Source organism: Chenopodium album, chromosome 4 (assembly GCF_948465745.1).
Source record: "Chenopodium album chromosome 4, dcCheAlbu1.1, whole genome shotgun sequence".
NCBI lineage: Eukaryota > Viridiplantae > Streptophyta > Magnoliopsida > Caryophyllales > Amaranthaceae > Chenopodium > Chenopodium album.
The window spans coordinates 28,344,955-28,355,211 of record NC_137837.1 but is presented as its reverse complement, the minus strand read 5'-3'; the positions used below and the strand labels follow the sequence as shown (position 1 = coordinate 28,355,211).

Below are 10,257 nucleotides of genomic sequence, written 5' to 3'. Positions count from 1 at the left end.
AAATAGCACGCTTAAATAGTGTAGCTTCATTAAATTCGCTAGTGATGAGTTTTGCCAAATACTTAAGTCGTTCAATTCCCATGGATGTCGTCTGCATAAAAAAAATAAAAATAAAATAAAAAAAAAAAAAAAAAAAAACCACTCAACCTTGTATCTATCACTCTATTATACATATTAAAGTTATAAATCAATCTAATTCAACTTTACCGTATAGAATATTTTTGACCAATCTGATTTATTTTCAGCTTCAATATACTTTAAGATGTACATGCCACAATCAGTTCTGCATAAAGTAATATAAATATATATAAATTTGATTAAGAATCGATTGTAAAATGAAAGTAAAATGTTAACATTACAATAATACTCCATACCCATTTGGTTGCAACGGTGTTTTTTGAATATCTACATCAAAATTTACACACTCTTCAAATATTCGCCCCAACTTAGGATGATTCCCATATACATGTGGAGTCTTGAGAAGCTGTAACATCAACAACGTAATAAAATTTTAAGTCAACAAAATTAAATTGATAAGGACATATATACTAATTTCTAATTAATAAGCTTTACTTACGACGATCATCGTTAAACAATTCTACGACGATCATCGTTAATGCCAAGTGAATCCAAAATATAATTTTTCCTTTCAATAAAATCAATAACCAATAGAAACCAATGTTGTCCATAGTCATCATTTAATGGCACATAAACCTATAAAAATACAATTAACTTTAATCATATTTTTACTCTTCTTAAAAATTTTCTTAATTACATAAATGTCAATAAATATATCAAGATACCTGCTCAACATTACTACTATCATTAGGCATAAAAGTTTCTATCCACCGTTCCTGAAACTTTAGCGTGGTTGCAAACTTTGACATCCTCTTTTTATCTAAATGAAATTCCATTACTCTATACTATAATAAAAAAAGAACTTTATCATTAGTTTAGTGACATCAATTAATCACATTATAAAAAAAAAATAAAAAAAAAAAAAAAAAAAAAAGACAACAATTCAATTACCTGAAATGAGTTGGGTAATATCATTTTTTTAGGAGTGACATCTTGATGCAAATTCATGTCGTATAAATAATAATCAATAAACTGTAAACCAAACCACATTATTCAAAATTATAATACGAATATTGATAAATAAGTTAAAAATAAAAATTTGAAGTTAATTATATACTGTGCTTTGTAACCACTTTCCTGGATAAATACATTTAATATCAGTTACTTCTGCATAATTTGACGCGTGTTCATAACAAATGTTAGTATTTTTCTTCCATTTAGCAATGCCAACACAAATTGTACGCTCTTCCGGAGATAAAAAATCCAAATATGACTTGTATGTATCTGGAACTTCATTAGCTTTCTTGACAATTTGTGACAACGTATCACCTATTCCGTTTTTAACCTACATAAACAGCGTGTAAGTCTAAGAAACATAATTCAATCAAAAAAACACATTTTGTTAAATAATATATATACATTGTTATCATCTTCTTTTTCTTAGACGACTTGCATTGAGCTTTTACAAGAATATCTTGTATTGAAAAATCTATATCGTTGTTACATTTCATATTTTCTCCTTCATCCTGAGAATAATAGTTTGATTTTATTATATATTGATAATAAAATAACTAACAATATCATTACGTACTATTCAATCATATAGCGTTCATACCTCTTCCTTTACGAAACTTTTAACCACCGGCTCAGATACCTTCTCCTTATCGTACAATGTAGTGCTTTCATCCTTACTCAATACATCATAATCACAACCATTGACCAGTTTAAAGCGAATAAAATTAAATGTGAAAATAAAACATAAATAATCAATTAAACATACCGATATGGTTTCCTCCTGAGTTTGATATTTTCTTTTTAACCTCGAATTCTTCAACTTTTGATCATCACCATGACTTGGATGGATAACATTTGACTTCACATTTTGTTGTTTTTTAGATTCGTTATTGTTGCTCTTTTTATTACTTGCTGTTTGTTTAGTAGCCTTGATTTTTTTGTTGGAAATTCCTTTAATGTAATTAATTAACTAGGGAATCGATTTCCAGTATATTGGAAATTAATTACCTCACTTGGAAGTTTTGGAGGGCCATTAGTGGGACGTTTACCTTTTTTTCACAGTCCAAATCTAGTTCTCTTCTAGCACTTCAGTAGGGAAATATTTGATAAATGGTGAGCTACAAGATTCTTTAGGAGTACCACATTTTTCCTCTAATTTTTCCTTCAAATCTTCCTCTGATTTTTCCTTCAAATTTTTCTCCGAAGACCTATTATTTAAATCTCCTACCATTAATGTTCCAGATGTAAAATCCTTCTCTTCTATATCTTCTTTGGTCTTGAATAAACCATTATCATTCTTTCTTATTTCATTACTCGTAAATAAGGCCAACATCTTTTCAATGTTACTATTTATACTAACAACTACATTTTCAATATTTTTCATTGACTTGATAACATCAAACTTGTCTAATGATATTTGATCTCCAATATGATCTGCATTATCATTTTTTTCCTGCATTTAAATAAGTGTTTACATATATTGATAGGAATACGTAAGCATCCAATTAATTATATATAAGACTATAAGATGTATAGAAAAATAATTTACCTTGATGCAAATATTCTCTGTACAATTGTGAGCATGTTGTTTTGAAGGAGTCAAATTCAAATCCATCGATTAGTTTCTTTGACCTGTAAATCATGTATAGCAAACAACATGTTTATAGGTTGAATTGTAAACATACAAAACATGATTGCGGAAGCGATAATTGATTAGTATACCTCCAGCCATTGCAAATTAATTACGAGGAAGGCAAAGACTCGAACAACCTCGTCGCGACGCCGAAACCGTGAACAATCTCTTCTCAACTTTGGTGCTGGACCCTCACTCTCACTTTGATGGTGTATATGTATTTTTGAGAGTTGGATGCAGTGACCTTGTTGCTTGAATGAGACTCACGTTGAATTACATATATATAGGAAGTTTTACCATCAAAAACTCCTACTTTACGTGAGTTTGTTATGGGTGGTTTCCTAAGTTAGTGGGATAATGGGTAGTTAGTTTCCTTGATCATGGGAAACTAATTTTCAAAATAAATGGACCATTTTCTTGATAATTATCTATTTTCAAAATAATTCAAAGTATATCCAACATTCTCCCACTTGGTCCATTTAAACGGAAAAACTCAATATATGAATCATAGCGACAAATTTCCTAATAACGAGAACTAATCTTCCATGTATCACAATATATTCAGCTTTCCACCACTCATATAACTTAATGAGTAAACCTCATGTTCACTCTAGGTCAAACAAAATGACATTTCTTATTGAAATAACTAAATTTCCAAAAGTACGTACATAAATTCAAATAATGCAAGAAATATCAAAAACTTAATGAAAAAGGTTTCAATAAAACAAGTAAAAGTTTCACATGACGGAACCAAGTCCCATCTTTTCTACATGACCCTTGAAACCATTAACCGGCATGCCTTTGGTCAAGGGATCAGCAATCATCAATCCAGTACTAATGTGTTCTATGATCACTTTCTTTTCTTGAACACGTTCCTTTACGGCTCGATACTTTATGTCAATGTGTTTACTTTTACTTCCACTCTTATTATTTTTTAGCCATAAAAACTGCAGCTGATTTGTCACAATACATCCTTATTGGACGAATGATAGAGTCAACAACTCTTAACCCAGATATGAAACCTTTTAGCCAAACACCATGTGAGGTAGCCTCAAAACAAGATATAAACTCAGCCTCCATAGTAGAAGTAGAAGTTAAGGTCTGCTTCGCACTCCTCCAAGAGACGGCACCATCAGCTAGCATGAACACATATCCTGAGGTGGATTTTCGTGAGTCAATGCAGCCACCGTAATCGGAGTCAGAATAGCCCACAACTTCAAGATCTTCTGTTCGTCTATACATAAGCATGTAATCCTTGGTACCCTGAAGGTATCTTAACACTTTCTTTGCAGCCTTCCAGTGATCAAGACTTGGGTTACTCTGATATCTTCCCAATACTCCAACAGCATATGCAATGTCGGGTCTAGTGCAAACCTGAGCATACATAATGCTTCCAACAACTGAAGCATAAGGAATATTTCTCATTTGTTCCCTCTCAAGGTCATTCCTGGGACATTGGTCCAAAGTGAACCGATCACCCTTCACAATAGGTGCTACACTTGGCGAACAATTTTTCATATTAAATCTTTCAAGTATTTTGTTGATGTAAGCTTCTTGAGATAGACCCAAAATACATCGAGATCTATCTCTATGTATCTTAATGCCAATGACATAAGATGCCTCACCCATATCTTTCATATCAAAACTACTTGAAAGAAATTGTTTCACCTCATGCAACAACCCTTTATCATTAGTTGCTAGCAAAATATCGTCCACATATAACACAAGGAAACAGATCTTACTCCCACTAACCTTGTGGTATATACATTGATCCATGATATTTTCTTCAAAACCAAATGAAGTTATCACTTCATGGAACTTCATATACCATTGGCGAGAAGCCTGTTTCAGTCCATATATGGATTTATTAAGCTTACAAACCAAATGCTCACCCTTTTCAGAGAGGAACCCTTTAGGTTGTCTCATGTAAACCTGTTCCTCTAAGTCACCATTCAGAAAAGCTGTTTTCACATCCATTTGATGTAACTCAAAGTCAAAATGAGCTACTAATGCCATAATCACTCGAAGAGAATCCTTTTTCGATACAGGAGAAAAAGTCTCCGAGTAGTCGATTCCTTCTCTTTGAGTGCACCCTTGAGCAACAAGTCTAGCCTTATGTCTCTCAATGTTGCCAAATGAGTCTTTCTTTGTCTTGAAGACCCATTTACATCCAATGGCTTTTACACCATCGGGCAATTCAACAAGATCCCAAACTTTATTAGATGTCATAGAATTCATCTCATCTTTCATGGCACTAATCCACAAGTCTGAATCCTTTGAACTTGTGGCTTGTGAAAACGTAATTGGATCATTGTCAGCTTCAACATTATAATCCGGTTCTTGTAAATACACCTCAAAATCATCAGAAATAGCTGATCTTCTCACTCTAACGGATCTTCTTAAAGGAACTTGATCAATGTGTTGATCATCCAAATGTTCCTCATTTGTATTATTATCCATTAAAATATTATCAGCATTTTGTGGAACTTCATTGGCTATTGGTTGTCTTACGTCCGGTTGAACTTGAGGAACGTGAACAATAACCATCTTATCACTTGAATTAGAAGTTGGAACTTCAATGTGATCCTTTTCAGGGACATTGCCCTGAAATTGATCACTCCCACTAACTAAGTCATTCTCAAGAAATTTTGCATTTCTCGATTCCACAATTCTGGTGCTATGAGATGGACAATAGAATCTATATCCCTTAGACTTCTCGGCATATCCAATGAAATACCCACTAATAGTCCTTGGGTCAAGCTTCTTTTCTTGTGGGTTGTAAATTCTTACTTCAGACGGGCATCCCCAAACGCGCATATGGCGCAAACTCGGTTTCCATCCTTTGAATAACTCAAAAGGCGTCTTAGAGACAGCCTTGGAAGGAACCCGGTTTAATATATACGCTGCCGTCTTAAGAGCTTCAATCCACAAAGATGGTGGAAGTGTAGCATTGCTTTGCATGCTTCTCACCATCTCTATTAAGGTCCTATTTCTTCTTTCTGCTACACCATTCTGATCCGGAGAACCGGGCATGGTGTATTGGGCAACAATCCCATGCTCTCGAAGAAATTTTGCAAACGGACCACATGCTTGTCCATTCTCGGTGTATCTACCATAGTACTCCCCACCTCTATCTGATCTCACGATCTTAATGTGCTTACCACATTGTGTCTCTACTTCGGCCTTAAACAATTTAAAGGCGTTCAAAGCTTCATCCTTGGAATGAAGTAAGTAAAGATACATGTATCGCGAATAATCATCAATAAAGGTAATGAAGTATTTTGGATCTTTAGCGTTCATGTCCGGACAACAAATATCCGTATGTATGATCTCTAATAGGTCAGAACTCCTTTTAGCACCCTTTTTAGATTTGTTAGTTTGCTTTCCTTTAATGCAACTAACACATGTCTCAAAATCAGCAAAGTCTAGAGTATCAAGTACCCCATCCTTTACTAACCTTTTAACTCTCTCAATGGAGCTATGTCCTAATCTCCGGTGCCATAGCATAGAGGATTTTTCATTCATAATACATCTTTTAAAACCAATATTAACATGCATGGAATTATGAGTGATATCATTTTGCAACTTAAGACAATATAAACCATTAGACAAAATACCATAACCAATAACTTCAGAATTTCTTGATAAACTGAAACCAGAACCTGAAAAATTAAAGGAAAATCCCAAAGGTACAAGTCTTGAAACTGAAATCAAATTTCTAGAGAAATTTGGAACATAAAATGTCCTTTCTAAATGCAAAATAAAACCACTACTTAGAGTTAAGCTGCATGTCCCAACTGCTTCCACATGCGAACTCATCTTGTTGCCTGAATAGATGTTATGTTCACTCCCCATTGGTTTCCTTAGGTTTGTCATACCCTGCAAGGTATTCGAAATATGGATTGTAGTACCAGAGTCAATCCACCATGTATTAGAATTAACATCAACCATATTAGATTCATAACAAACAAACGCTAAAAAATTACCTTTCTTCTTAAGCCATTCCTTAAACTTGGTACAGTCTTTCTTCATGTGTCCCTTCTTTTTACAAAAGAAACACGTAGACTCCTTCTTAATGGATGACTTTGCTGGAATCTTTCCCTTTCCCTTTTCCTTAGTGTGATCCCTTTTCTTCTTTTCAGAAGTTGTGAGGTTCACCTTTTCACTCTCTTCCATAGCCAATCTTCCCTCCTCTTGAACACACATGGTCATAAGTTCATTAATTGACCATTTATCTTTATGTGTGTTGTAAGAGACTTTAAAAGGGCCGTATTGAATAGGAAGAGTGCACAGAATAAAATGCACTAGGAAAGAGTCAGACATGGTAACTTCCAAATCCTTAAGTTGAGCTGCTATATCCCTCATGCGCATGATGTAATCACGCACTCCTTTGGTCTCAGTGAGCTTCATGGATGAAAACTGCATGATTAAGGTGCTAGCAAGAGCTTTGTCAGAAGTTGCAAACTGCTCATCGATGGCCTTAATGAGTTCTTTGACATTAGTATGCTTATCGACAGAACCACGAATACTAGCACATATCTTAGTCTTTATGAACATAACGGAGAGACGGTTAGACCTCTCCCACTTTTCATAAAGACTAATTGCATCTTGAGTGCTATCCTCCGTTATGGCAGGTTGTTCGTCTTTCCTAATAGCATAGTCAATATCCATCCATCCTAATTGCAGCAGCACTCTTTCTTTCCACACCTTATAGTTATCACCCCTTAGTTCAGGAATGTCACATTTGACATCAGAAATATTTCCAGGTAAAACTACTGCAAAAATTAAATAAAAATGCTTAATATCAATATAGACTGTAAAATAAAATCATGCTTTACCAATGTAAATCATGTAAATACATAAATCTAGTGACATAAAACTTGCATGTGGGCTAAAGTTCTACTCAATTAGATAAACATAATATAATAATCAAACAGTGAAGCTATTAAATTGTATCAATTTCTTAATTTCCTGTGGGACATTTAAGAAACAAAGTTCAATACTTCACTCTAATTAATCATTCTAATATAATAAAATTCCTGTGGGTAAGTCTTATTATATCATAGAGGATTAATTACAAACAAATGTCTAGTTTCCACATGTGATTTCTATATAAAATTTTAATAAATAGAGATGCTGTGGCTACTCCCTAAATAATAAAATCTTAACACACTTGACATTTACACAATTTAATTCATTATCCAATTGATCCAAAATGAATAACAAAATCCTTAAACAATGATGTATTACAAGATTAATAAAGTATGCAAATAATTATCATACTGACTATTAATGCGTTGCATATGAAAACGATTTTACCGCAATAGCACTAATAGAAATCCTTTTCCTTTTATTTTAATTTATCACATACTATAATTATGTAACTGGATAAATGCAAATATATTGTATAAACATTAAACAATGCATGCAGAGGGGATATCCATACTTTATATATACATAAATCAAAAGATATGTGAAAATATAAATATGTGATGATGAATACGATATACACAGAAACATCAAGTAGTAGTGATACATTAAAATCATAGCTTTCATGTATACTCCTTATCCAAAAACATATTATACAGTAGCATATATGAAATAATCGCCCAACACAATCAAGATTGTTGCATCGTCAATTTAAGCAGCATGTAAAAAAAAATATTGACGATTCTAACTAAGCAAGGCAGAGGAAAACATGGCTCTGATACCAAATGTAAATCATGTATAGCAAACAACATGTTTATAGGTTGAATTGTAAACATACAAAACATGATTGCGGAAGCGATAATTGATTAGTATACCTCCAGCCATTGCAAATTAATTACGAGGAAGGCAAAGACTCGAACAACCTCGTCGCGACACCGAAACCGTGAACAATCTCTTCTCAACTTTGGTGCTGGACCCTCACTCTCACTTTGATGGTGTATATGTATTTTTGAGAGTTGGATGAAGTGACCTTGTTGCTTGAATGAGACTCACGTTGAATTACATATATATAGGAAGTTTAACCATCAAAAACTCCTACTTTACGTGAGTTTGTTATGGGTGGTTTCCTAAGTTAGTGGGATAATGGGTAGTTAGTTTCCTTGATCATGGGAAACTAATTTTCAAAATAAATGGACCATTTTCTTGATAATTATCTATTTTCAAAATAATTCAAAGCATATCCAACATTACCAAGCAACAATAAACTCAGACCATATAATAGGTAATTTGCAAAATCTGAAAATTAAACAAAAATATTAAAGAGGTACGGAATGAGAAATCTACCCAACAATGACAAAGTCAAGAATTTAAGTAAAATAGTTGATCGAATTTGAAAATTGTAATTGACATCTAAATACTCACGGAAATTAAAGAATCTTTTTACCAAGATTTTATATAAACTAATAAAAAAAATACTAATAGATCTGGGGATGGGATTGAATCCAAAAAGAAATAAAACACAAATTAGTATAATACTAATATTGGTATTTATATTATTGAAAAATTGCAAGTTTGATTACAAACTAAGTCCATTAATTAAACGTCCTAGTACAATCCAATGGTGAACAGAATTAGATGAAGAGTGACATTATACTGTCAATTAAGAATTTGACTCGAAATTATAAAAGCCTCATATGCATTTATCTATACTCTAATTGACTAAAAATGAATAAAAAAAACAAAAAATTATAAGAATTGACTAATAACAAGTAATAGAGTAGCAAATCACACAGTAGTATCGTGGCATGGAGCACTTTCACCAAGATTTTATATAAACTAATAAAAAAAAATCAGAAATTGCAAAAATTGAAATAACATCAACAATTCATAACAAAAGCTGAAGAAGCATTACGAGGGAGAAGAATAGAATTACTTGACAAATACATGCCGAGATTAGGGTTAGGGTTTTTTAGGGTTACGTTTTAAATTTATGAAAAGAGAGATTAATATTGAAAAAAACTAACAAATTACCTCAATTGAATCTTAAAATTAAAGATGTTGAATAATGTTGTCCCCAAATTACAATTGCTTCAAGATTTAAATGTGATGAATGAAAATAAAGGAGGTAGGTAGAATGGGAGAGCGAGAACGATAGAAAAAAAAAAAAAAAAAAAAAAAAAAAAAACCTACGTGAGAAATATAAAAGGAATTAAGTGGTTTCCTATATATATATATAATTTAGTAATACATAGTAGTACATAACATTTATGGTACATAGCGGTATTTGTCATGCACAGTAGACTCCCAATTGAACAAAATCTAGACGTTTTTTTAGGGAAATAACAAAATCTCGACGTTTGGTGATAAAAAACAATTTTTAGAATTTTTTTGGTGGTAAAAAACAATTTTTAGATTTTTTTTTTTTGTGGTAAAAAAACAATTTTTTTTTTTAAATTTTTTTTTTGGTAAATGTCAATTTTCCCAAAATAAAAAAATAACTGAGCTTGACAGTTATACAAGTTTGAATGGGAGTCATTGGAGTAGTTACAACGACAAATTGTTACGAATCAACAATAACGGAAAAAAATACACGATTAAGAAAA

At 32.5% G+C, this 10,257-nt stretch overlaps 1 protein-coding gene across 1 annotated transcript; it reads right to left on the bottom strand.

Moving 5' to 3' along the window:
* Positions 1-6,419: 6,419 nt before the first annotated feature.
* Positions 6,420-7,527, bottom strand: LOC145626892 (uncharacterized). The gene is made up of 2 exons (XM_081679355.1): positions 6,712-7,527; positions 6,420-6,604 (listed from the first exon to the last, which is right to left on the bottom strand). Exons 1-2 carry the CDS (start codon positions 7,394-7,396, stop codon positions 6,570-6,572), a joined length of 720 nt encoding a protein of 239 aa, XP_081535481.1. The 5' UTR covers positions 7,397-7,527; the 3' UTR covers positions 6,420-6,569.
* Between the last annotated feature and the right edge of the window lie 2,730 nt (positions 7,528-10,257).